The sequence below is a fragment of the Cinclus cinclus genome, chromosome 1, assembly GCF_963662255.1.
Source record: "Cinclus cinclus chromosome 1, bCinCin1.1, whole genome shotgun sequence".
Classification (NCBI taxonomy): Eukaryota; Metazoa; Chordata; class Aves; order Passeriformes; family Cinclidae; genus Cinclus; species Cinclus cinclus.
This window is the reverse complement of record NC_085046.1, coordinates 88,517,899-88,540,284: the sequence shown is the minus strand read 5'-3', so window position 1 is coordinate 88,540,284 and position 22,386 is coordinate 88,517,899. Positions and strand designations below refer to the sequence as shown.

The window sequence follows — 22,386 nt, the reverse complement described above, 5'->3', positions numbered from 1 at the left end:
GATTCTTAATGTATTTGATCAAGTTTAGTGAAACATAGAGATGAATCAACAAAGAGACATCACTCACTGTAATTAGAAAGGAAGATGCAGAATTCAACTCTGAGTTGCCTTGCATGAGGGCACCACATTCTTTCAAGGCTAGGGGGGTTTATGACTCAATTGCTTTTAAAAGCATCTGAACAGTAAATATAAATGAATAGACAAGCACAACATTACAGGGTTTCGAGGTCTTTTTACTGGGGTCTGAACGCATTCATCTTAATTATATTTTAATATCAAGCTCCCCAGGCTGATGGATGGGCCTCTGGGAGGACTGTAGGTCAAGTAGGGAGTAAGGTTACAGAAAAGGGCTACAAAAAATACTTTGGGTAAAGAGAATGCATGGCTGATGATGTGCTCTGTAGTACAAATGTGGTCCTGCAGCTCTGGCTGTTTTTTCAAGAGGCCACCTGCTTTCTATTTCTCCTTTTATGCTAGCCATTAATTTTGCTGCCACAGGCACAATTCATACTTACAAGGTTGGAGGCCCAGACAAAAGCAGCTGCTGTTTAAAATAGCACTATTCCATTCCCAAGGCAGCCAGCTCATCTGCAACAACATCAATGATGTGGATACACCAAATTCACCAAAAGATAGACTTTCCCATCCTTAACATGCTCTTTTATACTGCATGCATAACAGCAAAGCAAACCCACAAGGCTGGAAGGAAACAAATTGCAAATAAGGTAAGTTTATGGAAAGAAAGAGTCTGGAAGAGCAACAGAGAAGCAAAGAAGGAGAAGGGAGAAGGGAGAAGGGAGAAGGGAGAAAGGAGAAAGGAGAAAGGAGAAAGAAGGAGGAGAAGAAGAAAGAAGAGTATGATACAAATATTGATGATGAGGTTTCCAGCCTGTCTCAAGCAAACTTCTTGGTCTAGAAGCTTTTCTTGGTTAGTGAAAACCTAATGTATTTGATAGTAGCAGTTACTCAATTTATAAAGAGAAGGCAAACTAGAGAAATGCTGTATCATCCTGGTTGTTTAAGTGCGGGATGTCTGAGTCCACTGACTCAGAGGCAGAGGCAGATTTGTTTTACTTGGCCCCAGGAACGTGCTCTGAGCCATTGGGACACATTGCCTTTCTGACAGCCTGCACACCCCCAGCCCTCTCCCCAGGACCCCACACTCAGCATGCTCTGTGGCAGAAGGCAAAGCACCTGCTGAGTTCTCTCAGGTCTTAAATAGTTTCTGACCTGCAACACAGTTCTGGGCAACCTGTGCTTTTCTGTTCAAAGCCCCTTTGGTTTCATCTCAGCCCATTCTGAGAAAATCCAGCCCAGGGATCCCTGCACCACACTTCCAAAGCTGAAAATGCAAGTAATGCAACTCAAAGCATCCCAATACTATCACAGGCACAGCTCTTGAATTGCATTGATGTTGATATAAGGAGGCAGGAGCCTGCAGCCAGAAGCAGGATCAGAGAAGAAGAGGAGGGAAAAGGACCACAGTAACCCCTAGCAGTCTGCCTTATGTTGCAGATAAGAAAACACCCCCTGAATCAGCTGGAATTTAATAATGGAATTTAATCTCCTTGTGCACCAAGGAGAGTTAGAGCTTGGAAGCAGCTTCCCCTAACATGTGGAGACAGCAAGGGCTCACAGTGCGTGGTTTTGCAATATCCTGAATGGAAAAGACACTGATTGTTCCCTGTCTCGTCCAGTAGAGAAGCAAAAGCCATAACATTCATTTAGTAGCAGCCACACTCAAAACAAACAAAAGGACATGGCTCACCACACAGCAGGTAGAGAGAGGAGAAACTCCTCGACTAAGAGGCTGCAGCTTCAAGAAGTGTGATGGGACTCAAACAGAGTCTGCAGGAGTACTTTAAAAGTGCTGCAAAAGTGTTGCAAAAGAGACTACAGCAAATTCAAGAAATACCCTCAGCTGGGGAAGTTTTAAAAGGGAAGTATTTCATTGATTTACTTTTATTGTTCCCAAGTCACAGGCTTTTGGACACTGCTGGAGACAGGATAATGGATTAGTTAGCCTATGATCTGCACCAGTCCAGCCCCTCCTCTGCTCTTAAGACTGGTATGTCCTACCAGCTTCCAGTTAGCAGCCAGCAACTGGGAGATTTCCAGGACTACAGCTAAACTGCTGATCTTGACAACCACATCAGGCTTATCCCTCAAAAGCATGCTTAATTCCATTCTTTTTAAACCTGTTAAACCTGTTTCTGCTCTTCATATTATCTTGCAACAATAATTCTAAACTCTGTTTAGAAACTGTGCATAAAAGCACTTCATCTTTGTTACTTTTAAAAGGTCACTTGGCACCTTCATTGAAAGTGCTCTACTCACCACAGGATGAGAAAACAGTAAAGAATTGGGGGATCTTTATCATATTCTTTTCCATACATTCATACAGCTCTTCTCTAGCCTTAAGCAGTTCATCTTCTTATTTATCTTTTGTCCCTCAGTGCAAAATTATTCTCATAAAATGTTTAAAAATACATACTTTAGGAGGTAGCTTTGAGAGTTTAACGTCAAAATTTACTACAGATAAAGCATAGGAATTTAAAGGATAACTGTTTATTTCTATAGATGATTTGCAATTCTATTATGGTCTTCTGTTGTGCTAATTTTTCATGGAATACAGACTCTACCCTTGCACCAGGCTCTTCTGCACCCCTCTGTCATAGCTCAGATACTTACAGTCCTAAAAACTGACTCTAAGGGAACTGGTGAGGACACTTATGACTGCAATATGAACATGAAAACACCAAATACTAACTGTAGCAGGGGACAATCCACAACACTTAAAAAGAAAGGACTGCCTAAAGTGATGCTATATTTTCATGATGGCCACAAAATTGATAGCAATAGCAGCTCAAGAGGAATGAGGATAGACTAAAAACACTTTTATAATTAATTTGATTTGTGACATTGGACTTAACTTTTTCTCATATGCTTGTAAATAGAGACGAAAGCAAGTGTATATACTTCTAACATAAAGACAAAATCTGCTGTCCTGTAAGAAGAGGTTTCTTTTCAGGACCAGCAGATGCGAACAGGGCCACCATAGGTTTTCCGCTAGATGGTGCTCCTAGCCTTGGGAAAGCCATAAACAGATTAACCTGCTGCATTGCGAGGCGAGGAACCAGTTGTTTCATGAGTCTCGTGAACCAGCAAACACTAAGTGGAGTCTTGTGGATCCCAATCCACATTCCTAAATCCCTAGGCTGCAGTAATTTTGCTCTTTCCTCTCACCTGCTAAGTATCCACAAACGTATTTTCCATGAGAATTTAATTCCCATGTTCCAGTCTTCTCATCACAGAGACAGCCTCAGTCTTCAGCCACAAAATTTCACAAAGCATGTAAAGATGCCTCTAAAACATTTTCTGCAAAGCAGGTTCATACAGAAGCCCCTTCTCTCAGAAAGCTGCTTTAGGAAAAAATATCTATATGCATATATTATGCAAGTTCTTTATCTGATCATCTTCATTCTTACTGCTATTCTTTTTTTCTCCTCCACTATTTCCATAAGGGTTACCATCTTCTTCATTTTTGACAGGTAAAAGAAAGAAAATAAAATCCAAAATAATGCTCTTCACGGACACTCACTTTTGCTATTCCATTGTCAGATATCGCAGTATAGATCCACATCACCTCTCCTTGCCCACCAAGAGGCATTAATTCTTTTCACTTTGGTAACACTTGCTGATACCTTCTCTGGTATGCTGTTCCATCTGTTGGCAGAGCAGCTTTTTCCTCAGCCCCCTCAGAACAGAAACATACATAGCAGGATGTTGAAATAATGGAGGCATTTCAGAGATGAGTTGCAGAAATGATCAAAGATAAAATGATCAAAGGAAAAATTATCTCCCAGTGAGATTCAAAAAGTTCAAATCTGTCCACTTTAAAAAGTGTTTAAGAACCATCACTTCCCAAGACAGGAAAAGGAATCAGTACAGAACCAAAAATACAGACATGGTTCAGCCCAAAACAGCACTGGTGTGCAGCAGAGTTGTCTTCATGTGCATTATAAGATGGAAGAAGCTAAAACTGAGCAAACTATGAAGTCTTCCCAAAGAGACTTTTTTTTAGTTTTTTTCTTTTTTTTTTCTTTTTTTTCCCTTTTTTTTTAGTTTTTCTTTCTTTTTTTTTCTTTTTTTTTCTTTTTTTTTCTTTTTTTTTCTTTTTTTTTTTTCCCCAAGAACTGTCTTTGGATCAAAACTATTTCCTCTGGTGGATGGAACAGCCCAGCAGCTGGCAGCACCATCACAATTTTTGTGTCAGAAGTGTACTGCCACAGACCACTAAAGTGAGATTTCTCTTCAGGATGTAAGATTGTCCTGTGACATCTGGAAGATTACCATTTACAATTGCTGCCACTGGAACACTGCTGATAAACCAGTTGTGACAGTAGTCCACACTGCCATCATGAAGGAGCAGTCCACAGTGTTGCAATGCATTTGGAAAGACCACAGAGTGGGCTGCTGGTGAGATTCATGTACCTAATACACAGAGTTTCCTCATGGAAAAAAAAAAAAACTTCTCTGTTGTTTGATAGCATTACAGAGAAGTCTAGTTACAGTAAGACTGGTTTATCACTCTTAATAGAGAAAGACAGTTTGTTGTCCTCTCTAGGCTTCAAATCCCTTTAATAATTACTTTGTTAGAAGAGAGGAATGGCTGCTCATGGCCCTAGGCTGATCCACAGTGAAATCTGTACTGACAGGAAAAGGGGAAATATGAGGCTGAGTCTGACAGATCCATTTAACCTATTCTGGGTGAGCATGACATAGAGAAGAAAGAGACAGAGCTGCTGGAAGTTTGAACTGCAGATGTCCCTTCTGTGAAACTCTGTGACTAATGGGGGAAGCCACTTTGCCTAACCATGTTGAGCCTTGACTCCACGCTACAGACTGCACATCTCTGCACCTGGTAATGATTCCTTCAAGGGAATCATCGACACTGAGTGCTCAGAACATTACCCAACATAAAAATAGCTACACATTCTCTCCCAGATTCATGGCCCTCTCTACTGAGTATCTCCTCCTGTGCCTTTTTGCCTGCCCATGAGCCAGTGCTACCTTGTAGAGCAAATGAAAGAGCAAGGAGAAATGATAGCAGTGGTCAGAATGTTCCTGATGTCTTTTCCAGCACATGTCCCTCACAGAAACAGTTAGACTGCATTTTTCTGTCCAATGGAACAGAAAAGGTATTGAAAGCACTGTTACAGTGGTGTATTTCTGGTTGCAGAGATGGCAATATAACACCTTTCACTGTGGCAAGCAGGGGTGCCTTATGTTCATCTCTTTTCAAAGGGATTTTGAGACAACATTGGTCTCTATTCCAGGGCAGAAGTCCTTGGACTCATTCCATTACTTACAAAGCCATCAGGCTCTCTGACGTATCCTTTTCCACCAGACATACACTTGTTGGATTTATTCACCCTGGTTTGAAGAGCCTGTAATGAAAATATGACGCAGGTGTATCACGTTTTCCTGAAGTTAAAAGTGCTCACAAGGGCCAGCAGCCTCCTCCCACGACTACCACATCATTGTAGGTGTGTTTGCAACCTCTTTGATGACTGCTGCCAGCTAACTGGAACTGGCAGTTACTTGAAACCCATCATAGAACGACAGATATGCACTAAGCTACCCCTTCTGGAATCTCCTCCTTCCATAAGTTTCCACATGCAGATGTAGAATTCAGCTCCTTCATTCATTGCTACAGAATAACGCTGCCCCAACTTAAATGGTAATGGATGAAAAACAATTTTGATTTAGTTATCAAAAGCTGCACACTCCGTGACTTATGATTAAACATGGCAGAACACAAAGACTGGCTAAAAAAATTGACCAGTAAAATAAATGCCTACTGTACAATTTGTCAATGCATCTTTACTGCAAAATGCAGTGAAGTTGACCCTCCTTGGGTCCTTTTCTATGAAGAAAGAGCATTAAGCAGCAGTCTTGAGTGAAGAAGAGTAATGTGCCAGTGCAACAGAGGTTTGGGGGCTCACAGAAGAACACAAGACATTGTGGGTTAGTTGACCTGTTACTTTTGAAAGGAGATATGAAACTATAGGTTTTGTATGCAGTCTGTGACAACAAATTACCTGCATGCAACCAGTTCCTATATGGTAAATGACGTGAGACCAAGAACTGAAAGTATGGTGCATGCATCTGTGTGCATGAATATCTATAAATTACTACCACTGCTATTACTATTTTGTATATTTTTATAAATATGATGCAGTTGCAAATCTTCAAGCTCCTGCTGAACTGAGCAGGAGGATACTGAGCTATATTTCTTGCAGGTCACAGAATAAGCCAATAACTAAAAATTTTGCATTCATCACAAGGGAGAGAGCTAAGCTAAGAGGGTGCTCATGGACTGTAGACCCTGGCATACTTCAGTTTTGAAAAGCTGTATAAAAGATTCTCTTCATCATGTCAGACATCAGAAGGCAGTGACTTATTGGTTCAAAAGAGACACAAGTAGGGGCATAAACTTTTTTCAAGTTTTCTGAAAAATCCCAAGAGTAATTAAAAATGTTTACACCGTAGCAGCAGTGTATCTGAAGAAATATATGTTTTCTGAGAAACCTTCTTTCAAGTCATTGCCCTTCCCTGACTTTCACAAATACTTCATGCAACAAAAACAATCTCACCCATGCTACAGATAGTGAATTTGAGATTTTTAGGGCAGATGAGCCTTGAAATATATTTCAGCTTGGCTACCTGTCACACTTTGCATTTTGTTTCTGATGCTGACTGCAACCATTGCCCAAGTCCCTGGCTGCTGGTAGATTTTCTGTGCAGTTTCTTAGTTTAACTCGCTAGTCAAAGAGGTAAAGTCCACCACTTCTGGAGCAACGGCCATTCAAGCAGAACACCACATGACCACCTAAACTGATCTCTACAACTCCTGCCCCCAAATCCCAGACAGCAACTTTTGGAAGAATTTCTAATTCCATTTTTTAAGAAAGACTGAAAATATTTGCTACAACAGCTAATGCGAGAAATATAAGCATCTTAAAACAAACCTTTGAATGTTTAATTATTTTTTTCTTCACTGGCCTTTTCCCAAATCTGCTCTTCTCCAAATTAATGTGAATCTGGAAGCTTTTAGCTTCTCTTCCAGTCACTGGATCTTGGTATGATATTGTTTTCTGCAGGGTTAAAGTCATCTACCATTGGCAATCTCCTTAAGTGCCTGTAATTATGAATCCTACAAGATTCATCAGACTCTAATTTTCTCACCAGCTGTTTTTTTTTGTTTTTTTTTTCCAGACCACATAATATTCTTTTGTTTTCTGGGTGAAGCCTCACTTAAATACTAGTGTCATTTATGAGGCTGTGATCCTCTGGCAATAATCTCACTCAAGCTGCAAAGGACTCTCCCCTGCTCAATGCAAACAGGAGAGCTATATTAATGCATGCTTGTGACATAAGTTGGAGCCTGAACATTTTGTAGGGAGGATCAGTTGATTCTGAGCTGATGATCTCCTTGCCCTCTCAATAAATTCATCATCTCTGAATGCTGTTTCCCTTCTCTCTGGCTCACTGTGAGGTGATCCAGAGAATTACAGCCCATGAATCCAAGGATATAGATAGAGCTGCTCCACTGAGGGGCCACAGCCACCACACAGGCAATGCAACTACCTCTGCTTCCTGGGGACAGCATGTGAGGAGTTCTGTATTGTTAGCAAGGCACAGGGGCAATAATCTCCCCTGCTCCCTTTTGCAAATCCTCTGCTGGCTGACCTGTGATTACTGGTGGTTGTGGGTGGAGTTGTGTGAAGTCACACAGAAGAGCTTAAAGCCCATGTAAGACAATTTCAACAGAGACTGCTCTGTGGACCATCGCTATGACTGTTCTTCTCTGCCACTGAGTAGATTTTACAAGATCCATCCGTCCTTATCAAAGTTCTGGAAAAACTATCTGATCCAGCCAGCAATAGCACACTACAAATGAATCAAAAGTCAGTAGCAGGGAGCTCCTGCAAACTGAAAACTGGACACTTAGTGCCATCTTTTGCCACTTTACACAACAGACATAAAAAAATCAATTACCATTTGGCAAAAGCCAATAACAAGTGTTAAAATCTAATCTATACAAGATTAGTATAGAACAGGACTATGCAGTTAACAACTGAATCATTTCAAGTGACTATTACTACTTGACAGGGTTTAAATTTTCACATCGAATTAATGCACTCTGCATAGCCAACCTTACTGTTTGTCATCATGGCTTACTGTTGTAAAATATTTCTTCTGAAATGCTACTAACACAAAATGTTTTATTCAAAGAATCATCTTTTTATTGGCAAGATCATCTTGAATTTAAGGAAAGCTGTAGAAAAGTTAGGTAAAATCACTCATATTAACTAATCACTCTATTCTCCAGCACCAAGAAATTGTTCATAGCATGAAGAACAGCTAAGTAATTCTGAGCTCATAGAAGAGCCTATCTAAATTTAACTGCTGTATCATGTTAATGAGAGATAAAATGCCCTGCATCCACAAACAGATGGTGTTAACCCACATTAATAAACTCAGTGGAGAACTTAATATGCTTAGATTTAGATAGGTTATTCCACTGGATGACGCAGTCCATGACGCATCCTGAAGCAATACATCTGTATTTGGCAGTTCTTTATCATCTTACTTGGTTCTCCCGGCTACACCGTCTGCTGTCCCTGTGTCCTGTCCTGCCTCTGGGCTACCCTGACTTGCAGACATACAGGTGCAGCCCTTTGTGGTTCTTACCTGTGGAAGCCAAAAAACACTCACTGTGGCACAGCCGTATTTTGTATTTTTACACGATTCCTGGATTTTACTCACCCCATGGAAGATCTGTGCAACTATCAGTATTTGGAGAGCAGTTTGTGTATCCCTGCTCTCCCCAGCAACATACACACACACACACACACACTCTCACTGCTTTCCCCAGCACAGTGTGGGGAGTATACAGGTATGAAAGATATGAATGCCTGTTTCTGCCTTGCCCTGTTCCATCTGAGGGCTGCAGCTGCTAGGGAGCTGGCAGGGGCAGGGGCATGAGCTGGGCATAAGGCTGCTGGCACCACTGTGACTCCCATATGGGCTTCTTTTGGCTTCAGGCTGTGATTTTGCCTTCCTAAAATCCAAGGCAACAGATTGAATCTGGACATTTTTACCCAGGGATCTTTTGGCAGCTCATCCTGTTTGCACTTCCAAAAGCATAAAATGTTTGTATACTGTGCTTTGCATATTTAGCCAGTGTTATTAGCTTATAGTAAATAAATATTTAAAACATACCAAGTATCATACTATTTCAGAAAAACTGAATTAAGAATTCATGTGATTGGAAAAAAGTATAGGATTGTGCTATTAATTTCATGAAGGCTGGTTCTGGTGATATAATTTATATGAATTTGATTCATCTTATAAGCAATATCTATGACTATTTGTTATGTGAATAATGAACAAAGCTTCCTAAAATAAATCTTTGGATACTGTTTTCCTCCTCTTCTAAATAATGTTAATGCAGCACTCCTTAAATAAAGGTTGCCTAATACAAAACCTCTGTAAATAAGTACAAGAACTTAGAAATGAGAAATCATAGGCGGTGGGTGGAAGAGAACAAGTGCAAACTACAGTTTAAAAGTGTTGGAATTCAAAAGGTATTTTCAAAAGATATTGCAATATTTGCACAAAGACACAAGTGGAGTATTCAGAAAGTTTTATTTTTTCTTATCTACTTTATATAATGGCATCTGGAAGACGGGAAGTATTTATTCAGTGTCCTAACTTGCAGAAATTATCATGACAGTCATGGAGCTTTAGCTGCTATATACGTGGGCATGGGATTTACATGGGGGCAGAGAAATACTCTTTCTTTTGAGCCTAAGTACACCTGTAGAATTTGGTGAGCATATACAGTCGACTTGCAAACCACAGGTGTACCTGAGAAGGCACAGATAAGATGTCAAGGATTTCATTCCCTACCTTTCAAGATTATCTTATATCAGGGGCATACTGTTTCATTTCCTGAGGATTGCACTTTCCTGACAGAACTAGAAACATAAAATGTTTTTAGCCAAGACATTCAGAGAGAGGAGAGGGAGAAAGTATATGAACATGAGAAAGAAATGAACACGTGTATAGAGGGCTACAAGCATAGTGAAGCACTAAAAATATCTGCTACTTTATTTTGCACCTAGTTCCTTTTATCTGGGCTCTGTTTTCAATTCCCTACACCTTGTGTGTGCAGCTATTTACAAGGATGTGGTTTCCCAATTAGGAACTGAGAGAAGTTCAGTCTAGATCTAAACTGTCCCTAAGAACCAAATATTTTTAAATGTCTCTAAGATATTATCAGAACTAGTATGGACTCCTTTTTCTGTGTTTCAGTTTAAGAAAAACAAGAGAGAAATAAAATACATGGAACTAACTGGGATACTAATGATCAATTGATCAAGTATGAGATCTCAAATTGCACAGTAATTTGTTCCACAGTCTTAAATCAGCCTTTGAATAAGGTGAGCAAGGCTCCTGCTGACCAAAATTTCTTTACCTCAATGGGAAAAGGATGAAATCTGCACACACTGCACCTTAAATTCACTCACTCTCACAAGGCTGGCTATTTCCAGTAGTGTGCAGGGGCAGGGTTTGTGCACCAAGTGTGGAGAGCTCAGCACCAGGCAGAGCCTGTGACACGTAAAATATCAGCCTGCTCCTGCCCCACTACTGAGAGGCCATCATCAGGGGGGAAACCAAAGAGTTTCTTTGTGATGCTGAAGCCAAGGTCATGTGTGAACTATAATACTATGAGTACTGAAGTGAAACATAGGTATTGAGAGAACAATCATTTCTTGAAAATTCTGAATTACGTTATGCTATGTTTCCTAATACTTCCTGAAAGAGGGAGGTCCCTTTTGTTTTTTTAAATTATCAAAGCAAGAAACTGCTCTTCTTCCCATAGACCTGCTACTAACTCCATCCATTCCTTTGCTGATTCAAGAAAATCAGGTAGAATCTGTGTTTCTTCACAAATCAGAAGAAAAATATTAGTACATTTTCATTGCAAACATTTGTACTGCTTCTAGTAATTCAGCATGAACTTTTATGCTTTTTCCCTTCACAACACATTTTTTCTTCAAATATGTTTAAAACCTTTGCTAGTTTAAACACAGAATAGATTTTATCATATAAGTCATAAGGGAAAAAATAAGAAAGAAAACAAAACCAAAAAAACCCCTACAGAACATGTGAAATCAACTGTAGAAAAATTGTTTTAAGGGTAGAAGTGTACCTGAATCATGCTTGAATAGGTATCAGCTGATTCTACCAAAGGCCATCAAGGTCAAGGACCATCATAAAGATCAAAGCAAGGACTTTTCTAGGCAAGAACTTCTAAAGAAATTTTTAAAATAAAGTTCAGGGCTGCAGTCAATATATTTGCTTTTTATAAACACTTATTTGATTTATTTTTGAGTAAACGTCTTCAGTTTAGCTGTTAAATATTGAATGCTCCTTTTCCTACTTCAAGACCCACAGAAGCAGATTTCATAATATTTGTATGCTTTTTATGCATGAGTCCTCTTATTTATACAGCTCCCTATAAATCGTATAAATGAAGGGCAGAAAGGACCAATTAGAGCTTTTTCTGGGTAGAATGGCTCTTAGATGGTTGTGCAGCCTCATTTTAATGGTTTCAGGTTCCACAGTTTCCCTGAGGAGATCATTTGAGAGCTTACCGCAATTTATTCTCATGATAGTCAGCTTCAACATTTCCTTTTCCAACTGTATCACAATACACTTACATATAACATAATGTATCACACATTTTGTCCTCTTGTGAGGCAAGATAGATTGAATAAATCCTGCAATAAATTTGTCACCTCCCCTTATGTCCTTGCAAGTCCGTATTAGCTGCATTATGTAGCACATGCCACAGTTACGCCTCTTTAGTGACTTGCACAAAAAAGTAGCAATCAAACCCCAATACTACAGACATACTTTATTCAAGCTCCAAATTAATTCACAAAAATGATCCATGCTTTTTAAATATTTCCATGGTTCTGTGTGTTAAAAAATACTGCCCCTGTTTTATGCATGCTTGCAGAGTCTTAACCCCATCTTCCAAGGGTCATATAATAAAATTTCAGGAGCAAGATTTTTATCACATCTCTGGAAGGATGCAAATAAATTTTCCAGTTCACTACAAAGCAAGCAGTACTGTTGTGTATGGCTGACTCTGCCCTGCCATGTAGGCTGGTCCCTTCAACCCTCTCTTTGTCATGTGCCAAACTTGGTTTGCTTTCAGATTCCTAGCCTGCCTTTCCCATTCAAGTCCTGCCATGGGTTTGCCCCTGTTCCAGGGCTCATGCTCAGTCCCTTCACTGTGAAAATTTTATTACACAAGAAACAGGGCTTACATTAATCTTCTTGCAATTTCAGATTAAAAGGACTACAGAGATAGGGAAACACATTCTGCAAGTTTAAGACCACCAGTTTGTGCATTTTTTAAAGTTACCTGTCTTCAGTTAGACTGATCACAGCAGAATTTTGAAGAAAACAAATGAGAACCAGAAACCAGGAAAGCACCCCTCAACATCCTAGTAGTTTATATATGTATATATAGCCTCTAAAACAATGGAATATTATCCCTACTGAACAAATGAGTTCTATAAAACTGCAAAGTCTCCTGGAAACTCTGTCAGGTGTTAATGTGCTAATTAGAAAATAACTGACTAAACCCACAAAAGCAGTAATAAAAAGTTAGAATACTGCTCATTCACTCAGCAATACAGAACAAGTGCTCTAATAGCAAAGGTTTAAGAGCCAAAGGACCAGGCATGTGCCCAATGCTTCGTTAGGCTTTATAACTGAGGAAGACACTACAAATACCAAAAGCTCTGGTGCAAATAAGAAAAATAATACGAAACCATTTTTGGAAGCTGGCTTTAGAAAACAAAACACAAACTGCAGGAAAAAAGCCTGATTACATCTCACAGCTGAACCCGTTCCAATACCTTCATTGTACCTTGTGTCCTACCTCCTTCCAAGATGGGGAAGGAGGGTGTGCACTGGAGTGTTCTGATGGGCCACGTGCTGGGTAGCTGGTGGCCACCACCTCCTCCCTGCTGACCTGCAGGACACCTTTCACTAGCTGAAGAGTCTGGAAGATCCCTGAGGGGAGCTGCAATGAACTCCTCCCTGGCTATCTGGCATGCGGGCCCTGTTAGAGAGAGCCTCTCCTTCATTCTGCAAAAAAATCTGTCGTTCATTACTGAAATCAGCCCCATATGGCTGAACTAGCAACTGGCTTGGAGTCACTGGAGAGGGGAAGAAGGTGAGGGAACCAAATTGTTTGGAATGCAGCTAAAATACTTCAGAGAGTTTAAGGTTAAAAGAGATCACTGGATCACATACTCTGACCAGAGGCCAGTCTTACTACCGGTCCCAAACTGAACTAAGGAACTTGTGATTAAAACCATTGCCTTTGCATTATATTATCTCAGCTCCTGACCACTGAGTCTTCTTTCATGTTCTTTTCTACCATGTTAAAAAGCTTTAGCAAGGCAAATCTTGCAGATCTTTCTGACAAATTGATAATGTGTACAGAATGTATCCTTGTAAGAGACTTCCTCCAGTACTATAATGGTCTGCCAGGTCTTTCCTGCACCACTTGATCTTTAATGTCAAGAGGTACAAGCCTTGTTGTACGATCAGTTCCCATTAGTACACACTGCAATGCTGGTAAGCACAACAGTCAGACTGGACATACTGCACTTACCCTAACAGTTAGCTTGACATGATTTTTAGACAACTTTTTCCGAGACATAAGCTCTCATTCCAGAGGCACGGCTTGTATTCCTGGAAAATTTGGCAGCAAATTTGGCCTGCACATTTGGCTGCTTGAAAGTGTTAATTTTACTAAGCAGTCCAGATGACATTGCAGTTGCTCTCACAGTAGTTTACTAAGTTACCATTTAGCACATGCATAGATTTTGTTAACAGTGAGTTTATTTTGGATCTCTGGTAAAATCTTGAAAATGCTGAGCCTGCAGAAACTTGCACACCCCAAAACCATGAAGATCAGGCTCTGAATACTCTTCTGATCTCTCAGAAGTTAAAAACTATTTCTCTACTTAACACATGGACCGTTCAACAGCATTAGCCATTGGAAGTGCACATGGCATTAACCAAAGGACATGGAGACCAACTGGCACTTCTTAGCCTATTAGATTAAAACCAAAATCCATTATGTTTCCGCAGTTACTTTCATCAATTTACCTGTGTTACTGAATGAGGCGATCAGAATTGTTTTACAAGTCCAGGTGATTGACATCAAGGATATCTTACCTACTTATTTATCAAACCATTTTTGTATCTTTTCCTACTGTTTTGCCTGTGGTTTATGAAAAAAACAGTCAAGAACAGTACAGGTCATCCAGCTCGGTCTTTTGAAAATGGACAGAACACTATTTTCTTTAATTCTTAATAATTTACTTTCCATTTAAAGATTTATTAAACCCCAAACTTAGCTACTTCCTCAGCCAACTCTGCAAAGATCCCACGGTGCAAATTAGCCAGACTTCATTAAAAACCGTCTAGCTTTGCTTGGAACAGAGCTCTCCCCACGGACCTCACCAATTCCCGCCACGTGATGCCAGCACAACACCTGGCTTCTCCCAGCTCCGGCGGCGATGCTCACCCTGCACCGCGCTCCGTTACAGCTGCGGCACCACCTCGGACCCATCTGCAGCCCGGAGCGACTCCCGTCCCCCCTCCTCGTTCCTCTTTTTCTCTAAATCCCCCTCCGCTGCCGTAGTCCCAGCGGAACCTCCGTTCGGGGGTCCGAGCGAGGCGCCAGCACCTGCAGGTCCCCGCTCCACCCCCTCCACATTCCCGCTGCCGCCGCGGGGCACGCGGCGCGGCCCCCGAACCGCCGGGCGGGGCCGCGCTCCCGGCATGCCCGACGGGGACGCTCCGAGGGTGGGTAGATGGGCGGAGGGAAGGAGGGCGGGAGGATGCGCGCCCACCCCGCCGCCGCTTCCCATTCCCAGGCGCTTCTCATTCCCACCCGACGCGGAAACCCGCGCGCAGCCGAGCCGCTGTAGCCGGCGCGCAGGGCGCATGCGCGGCCGGCCGGGAGGGCGGGGGCCGGCGTTCAGCGGGGAGCGCTCCGGCCGCCGGTGCCGCCCGCACTCCGCGCTGCCGCCCGGAGCCGCCGCTACCCGGGACCGGCGGGGCGGCCGCCGCGCAGAGCCCGCGCCCTCTCCGCCCGCTCCGCGTCCGCTCGGTGTCCTGCCTCGCCATGAAGTTGAGCGGCCGCGGCCGGGGATGCTGCGCGGGCGGCAGCCGGGAGCGCGGGCCGCCGCCGCGGAGCCCCTTCGTGCACCAGCTGCGCTTCAGCCCCCTGCAGAAAGCCAAGGTAGGGGCGTGCGGCCGCCGGGCCGCCCTCCCTCGCCGCCGCCTCCTCCTTCCCGCGTCCCCCGCGAAGCGCCGGGCCGCGTCCTGCGGCGGGTGGGGGCTCCTCGCCGCCGGTGCTTTGTGAGCCGGGCAGAGCCGGGCAGCGGTGCTGGGCGTGTGCGAGGCGGCTGCCGCGGGTGGCCGGGGCCGGGGGCGGCCGTGGTGCTGTAGCGCAGGGCGTGCGCCTCAACTTGTGCTCCCATGCCTGCCTCAGAGGAAGAAAAGCTGTTGGTGTCTTTTTGTTTGCTTGGAGGTCTTTCATGGGTTTTGTTGGCATTTTGAGATTTGGGAGGTTTTTTTCGTTTCTCTGATATTCGGGGTTTTTTTTGTGTTGTGGCTTTTTTGTTTGTTGGTTGGTTTTGGGGTGGGTTTTTTTTGTTGGGGTTTTTTTTTTTTTTTGTTTTTGCTTTGTTATTAGTGGGGGTCGGGGGCGCAGCCCTGCGGAGCCGCTCTTTTTCAGCGTCGGGTTAAGGTAGGTATTAACCTGGGCCGAGACATCACGGTGCAGCTGAAGTTTTTGCCCCTAGGTAAATAGTCCCTGCGGCGTAGTTTAGGTATTGTGCAGGTAGCGGTGAGACTACGGGAAGCGCTATTAAAATGCAAATTTGTAGTTGCGTGGCCTTTTATTTCATTGTTTGTTTTTAGGTTGGTTGTTTTGTTTTGTTTTTTTTTCTCCCTCTCCGTGCCTCTGCCTCGCCTCGCACAGTGAGTAGTAAGTTGTTGGGTATTCAGAGGGCATGGCCCTTGTCTTAGGCTTTCGGTAAGATCTGGGTCACTTGCTGGAGGAAGAAATACCGTCAGAGGCTCACCTAATGAGGGGCTGGCCATTTCTGCCACTTCCATCACTGTAATGCTTTTAGCTTTATAAAGCTGTTGTTTCGGGAGCCTGGCAGACTTCAGTACCTGTTAACATCGGAAGATATGATTCACTAATATTGAACCTCTCGGGTCAAGGCGCTTTAGATCCAGCTTTGATTTGCATTTGAGTGAAGTTCGTTGTTGCACTGCCCTGTTGCTGCCCAGATGCTTAACACAAGATATGTATGGCCCGACTTAAAAAACATCAGAATGTGCCTCATGTTACATATCAGGGAGCCCAGGAATTTATAGTATACTCCAGTAGAAAAGGTTTTCACTTCTTATTAAGTTGCCAAGTATGTATTCAGTGGTTACTCATAAATTGTTGCTTGAACTGGAAAAGGGAGAAAAAGCTTGTCATCTGCTTCATTTAGTTTCTATCTAGAGCTTCCTCAATTAATTGCATAGTTGTAAAGGTTTACTTTCCATGTACCGTACTTTGTACCTGAAGTCATGGTTAATACGCTGTTTATGAGGCAGCAGAGAGAAGCACGTGTTTATATAGAGCAGGATTTTCTCCAGTTACAACAACTATTGTTGCTTTCTACTTAGTTATTTGTAAGAAATTTTAAAACCACTGCTGGGAGAGGACAGCAGAGTCTGTTTTATTGTTTTTGCAGTAATAAGTCTCATAGGACCTACTAGCATTGCTGATCTGATGTTAATCCTGACACCTTGAGGATCTTCATCAGAGAAGTGGCTGGTTGTAGAACACACCTGCTTTCTCTGTGGGCTGCCCTGCTCCTAGGTATGAGATGTGAGCTTTGCCAGTGGATTTCAAGGATTTGTTATTCTCAGTGAAGATGAGGAGACGCGCTTAAACCGCTGTAGTTTGTCACAGTGCTCAGGCTGAAGGAACAGCCTCCTCACCAAAGAGCGTGTCTTGGACTCACTTTTTAAGGGAGAGGCCTTTCACTGATATACGGCAGCACAGAGCTCTTTAACCCAACCTCCCTTCAGTTTTACTGTTGCGGTTTCATGCAGGAAAAAGCCCATAAGATAGCATACAGAACTGTAGTAGATTTAGTATTTGCCTTAGGTCATGCTTTTCTAGCCTCTTCACCAATTAAAAGTTGTGCTTGAGACAGAAGCTGTTAAAGCAGAGCTGTGGAGCTCCTCCACTTGAGAAGAAATGCTCCCCAGGTGAATCACAGAAGTGTGCATTCTCTGTACAGCCTCAGAGAGCTACGCAGGGCTCGGTGTGAACTATTGCAGCTGAACTCACTTCCTGCTCAGCTGCAGGCATGTATTGTGTCACAGGCTTTGCTGTCTGTCCTGTGGATCTAACGGGGTTTCTGGGATTGCACAGGCTATCGAGGAAGGTTAGGAATGTAGGTACAAGAATAGGGAACCCTGGGGACTGGGAGACAAGGCTGCTTTGTCCCATGGTCTGGTGTCTGTTGCTGATGGTCTGCCAGATAGCCCCATTATCTTCACTACAACCTCGTCCTGCACTCTGCAAGAGGTTAGATTAGCTTTGTTGTGCATTGATGCAGCTCAAAAGTAGATGCTTTTTAGTATGTTCCGGCCTGGGTCTGTGGGAGTGAAAGAAAGGTAGAAAGTGCGAGGGTAAAACAACCACGAGGAGAAAGAACAGCAGCAAAAAGAAATCCTTTTGATGGTCAAGGACCTGTTTGTGTCACCTTTCATTGGCTTTATAAAAACTGGGATATTACAAGAGCAGTAAGACTGTTTCTGAACTGAGTCTCATCAGTAGAAATGATAGCTATTTTATCCTGATCTGAGGGTGACAGTAGGGGTTGTTCTTGAAGCTACCTGTTTTATTTCAGTGCTATAGTAAAAAGATTATTTCTGGGGGAAAGACAGACAGACATGATTTTATTAACCATGGATTTTGCTCATGCTCACATCTTCTGGGCACCTGTCAAGTAGGTCCAAATTCTTGATTCGACTTGTTACTGATGCACAACAGGCAGAACCATTACTGGAGCTGTCACTAAGCATCTGTCGCTTTTCCCCCTGCTGCTTCAAAATGCAATACAATGCCATTTTTCATTCTTCCAGTGTTTCTGGCCCTTTTATTTCACCAGTGCTGGTGTTCATCTGGTGCCTTGGTGAGCTGATTTGGCTCATTAAACCAGCATATCGTTGTGTTTTTGTGTTCTGATTATTTTCTTTTGCTGGGATGGCTGTGTTTTTTCTCACTAATGAGCTATATTGGCTCATTGCTAGCTCACATAAGTGCTAGAGCTGACTCAAGGGGAGGATTGAAGAGAGAGTGAACAGGACCACTCTTTCACAGCAGAGATCTGTTAGATTGGCTTAGCTGCACAGGAAAATTTCTCCTCCTGTATTTATCTCCGTGAATGTGTCTGTTGGGGAACTTGCAGAGTGGGAAAGTGGGTAGTGAGAGAATTGTTGAGGGATGAATTCCTAGCTCCTTCACTGCCATCTTTGGTGAGTTGAGCTGTAGGGATCGTAATAATGAGGAAGTACAAGTGTGGGGTAAGATGTAATTTCTGTCTGATATGTGTAAAAGAAACATTAAAACCCCTGCCATGTCAAATAGTATTTCCTTTTCTCTTGTGGGTATTTCCTTTTCTCTTGTATTTCCTTTTCTCTTGTGACTGCTACTTTGTAACAAGTCATGGAAATTTTGTTGGGAATAAACTGGTTTTAATGATGTTTCTTACAATATTGGTAATTTTCAAGTTGCATTTTTTTCAGCTTCCCTGTCAATGAGAGCTATGATAGTGGTTTTCAAGATAGGAAGCAGAACTAGAGAGGTAAAAACAAGGGTACTCTGGGATTCTCTTGCTCAGTGCTTAGATACGTAGGACCGGATATTTTAGGGAACTTGAAACTTGAGTTCATGTTTTATACCTTCATTGTGAGGTCCTACTTAAATCTGAATGCAGTCTCTCTAAACAAGGAGAACATATGATACCTATTTAGTTTAAGTGACTTGCCTTACATCAGGTTTAAACCCTTCTGATGGAAGAATGGAGATCAGTTTCCCAGGACAGCTTTCCATTACAAGCCGTCCATAGGTTTTTCACTGCAGCTTCTGAAAAACTAAGTTGGATTCTGTAGACCAGCAAATGTTAAATAAGCTGTAATCAGCCCCCTCTTGAGATTTCTTCGGTCATGAGCTGAACCCCTCCAAACATAACTCCAGGTGGACCTTCAGGGGTTTTTAAATGTGTCTCAAAACAGAGGTGTTGTGTGACTTACAACTTAATACCGAACAGAATTCCTAATTTTGATGGAAGACATGTCTCTATAAAAATCCCAAATATGCTGGAATGTGGTCACCAAAATAGTGTCCACATAAGGCCAGAGCCAGTGTGTATGTCTCCTGCATTCTGATCTCTGAGAGTGGCCAGTGGGGACAGGATAGTCTCCTTTTTTCTGTCTGACACTGTTGCTCTACACAGGTTTTACAGGATAGAAGCTTTCTTACATGAGGAGATGTCTGAATGTAGATATAGACTGAAATACTTTTCAAATGTTAGCACCTTTCTTGATTCCTGACTTTCTTCAGGAGATAAGACCTACTTTTCTTTCCTGCCAAATTTCTTGTGTGAACAGGTACTGAACTACTGCCTGCTAAAAAGAGGCTGGTGTCACAACCAGATGCTGTACATTTGGTGCATGTGCTTCTTGCTGGCCATTGCCATCCTCGTTGTCTCTGGAAGACTGAGAGGCCTTTTCTGCAAATTTATGCCATGTTTTATGGCATTATGAGTGCAACTTCTGCTTTCATTCTGTGACGTGGCACTAAAATGATCTTTGGTACAAAGGATTAGTACAGAGAGTCAAGGGATGGAATCCCTCACTGCCAGTCACCTGCCATTCAGCTTTGCCCTGAAGCAGAAGACTTGGAGTAGTGCGGGGGGGAGAAGTTGTGAATCCCAAAGGTCTGCGTCTTCACCTGCATTTTGTTTCACTTGTTTTTTAGTGGCTCGTCCTTCTCATTTTACAAACTTAGAAGGGAGCTGCTCTCATCTCCAGAATGCTCCTCTGTTTGCTGCCAGACATGGTGGTCTTGTTTGTGAATGCGAAGTTGTGTGAGCTGGTGTAACTTTGATGCTCATCTGACCATTGTAGTGTGTGAAGTTTTACTGGTTCATCTGGGAAACTGGCCTATCTAAGAAAAACAAATACTCCTGTCAGTTCTGCAACCTAAAGCCGAGTCTCTGTAGGGGCTGGAATCCTGTTCTGGAGAGTGAGATTGTGGTTGTTATGAGATGATGGTGCCAGTCTGAACCACTGCTGTAAAATCCAGCTGCAGTGGGCTGGTACCTTAGGGCTTGAAAGTGATATCTTGGGCTTTTCTTCTGCTGTGTGTTCCCTGCACCTACTTAGATTTACAGATTTGTGCACCTACAGAGTGAGTTGGTTGTTGAGCTGTTTTGGGAAGTGAGAGGAAGTGGAAAGTGACCTGCATGATGACTAGATCTGCATCAGGGAGGAGAAAAATATTAATTAATCTTTCCGCAGCAGCCTTGGAGATGCATCAGATGAAGCAAAACATGAGACAGCACCTCATGGCTCATTACTCATCCTTGCCCAGCTATTGTGATACTGAAAAGTGTGCTTTTTTAACCTTATCTGGCATATCTGGAATTGAATGGTATCCTGCTGTTTCTATCATTAGTTATTTTTAAGTTAAGAAATGGTATCAGTTTCTAGCAATCACTGACCTTTTCAGTCTGAAATTGTGTTGGAATAATGCTTTTTTAAAATTATTTTTATTTTGCAGATTGCCTTCATGACCTTGACTCTGTTTCCTATCCGACTCTTTTTTGCTGCTTTTATGATGTTGCTGGCCTGGCCTTTTGCCTTCATTGCTTCAATGGGATCTGACGAGCAAGAGCTTGAAAAGCCCCTCTCCTGGTGGCGAAAGTGAGTCACTGATGTGGTGAAATACTAAGAGAGCCATTATGTAGTTCAGCAGTTTGAAATAGAGGAGATGGAAATACCTTTTACATGTCTCAGAAATCTACTTTTCTCTTAAAAAAATAAAAGAAAATTATTAAACACTTACCTCAGCTGGGAAACTAAAAATGCCTGATTATTTGATGTGCCAGGCGACCCAAGAATTGCACTGATAATCTCTGGCTTCTTGCCTTTATTGAGGATGTAGTGTGAAGCTATGTTGTGGCATCTTCAATTGCATTGATTCTTGTAATCTCATCTTTTGATTGTGAAGATTGACTTTATGGAATGTGCCCCGATTTCATATTCCAAATTGTTGGTTTAAACTGCTTCGCCCCATTGTCTTCTACCCTGTGATGAACTGACAAAACTTGCATTGATTCCCTGAGGGCTTGCCCCCTACTTTGGTGCTTATTAAAAGTCTGTGGTTGCTTTGATATTGCGATGCTAATTAAGGCAGAATGTAAGGCAGTGTCCTCCCATCCATGAAAACTGCTATTTGAGGAACAGGAGTGGAGGGGTGCATCACCTCTTCTATAGGCAACTTTAAAATTAGGAGCTGGCACTAGCATGAAGGAAGCTGATTGTGTTTTGCATCACAAGAGGGAAGGAGGTTGAGAACCACAGAGGCTTATCACTTTACATTTCATTTGGAGCAATATCAATGCAATAACTAATGGAATAAGTGGCTGCCTTCAGTCTTATGTATAGTTATTTTGAATAATTTTAGATTATCCCTTCCCCATTTAATCCAATTTTCAGTGTTACCTTGCTCTCCTTCCTCCAATCCCTAGAAGTGTTACAGTTTGTGGTGTTCAATTTTTGTACTCTGTTCAAAATTTCTCTTTTCATTACTGTCAGACAGTTTAAAAAGACAGACAAACAAAACTCCACAAAGAAAAAAACCTACCCCACAAAATAAATTTAAAAATCCACAAGAAACAAAAATCCAAATCACTTTAGGAGAGGATGGGGAAAGGGAAGAAAATAAAATATTTCCAGAGCTCTTATATGTATTATGTAGGCCTTCCTATATTTGAGAATCACTTCCCTACGTTTGTCCCATGTTTTGTTTGGGTAAACTTGAAACCAAGAATCAGGGTAAGTGCATTCTGGCAGTATCCTAATAGCATATTTCAAGACTCAGTTTATTAGAGTTTTTTAGGTGTTACT

The 22,386-nt window shown here is 42.2% G+C and overlaps 1 protein-coding gene across 1 annotated transcript in view; it reads left to right on the top strand.

The window, feature by feature from the left end:
* The first annotated feature begins 15,283 nt into the window (after positions 1–15,283).
* LPCAT1 (lysophosphatidylcholine acyltransferase 1) overlaps positions 15,284–22,386 on the top strand; it is a 59,244-nt gene continuing 52,141 nt past the window's right edge. Inside the window, exons 1-2 of the mRNA XM_062500253.1 lie at positions 15,284–15,415; positions 21,038–21,180. Of these exons, the coding sequence (XP_062356237.1) occupies positions 15,299–15,415; positions 21,038–21,180 (260 nt within the window). The 5' untranslated portion in view covers positions 15,284–15,298. The remainder of the gene's footprint in view (positions 15,416–21,037; positions 21,181–22,386) is intronic.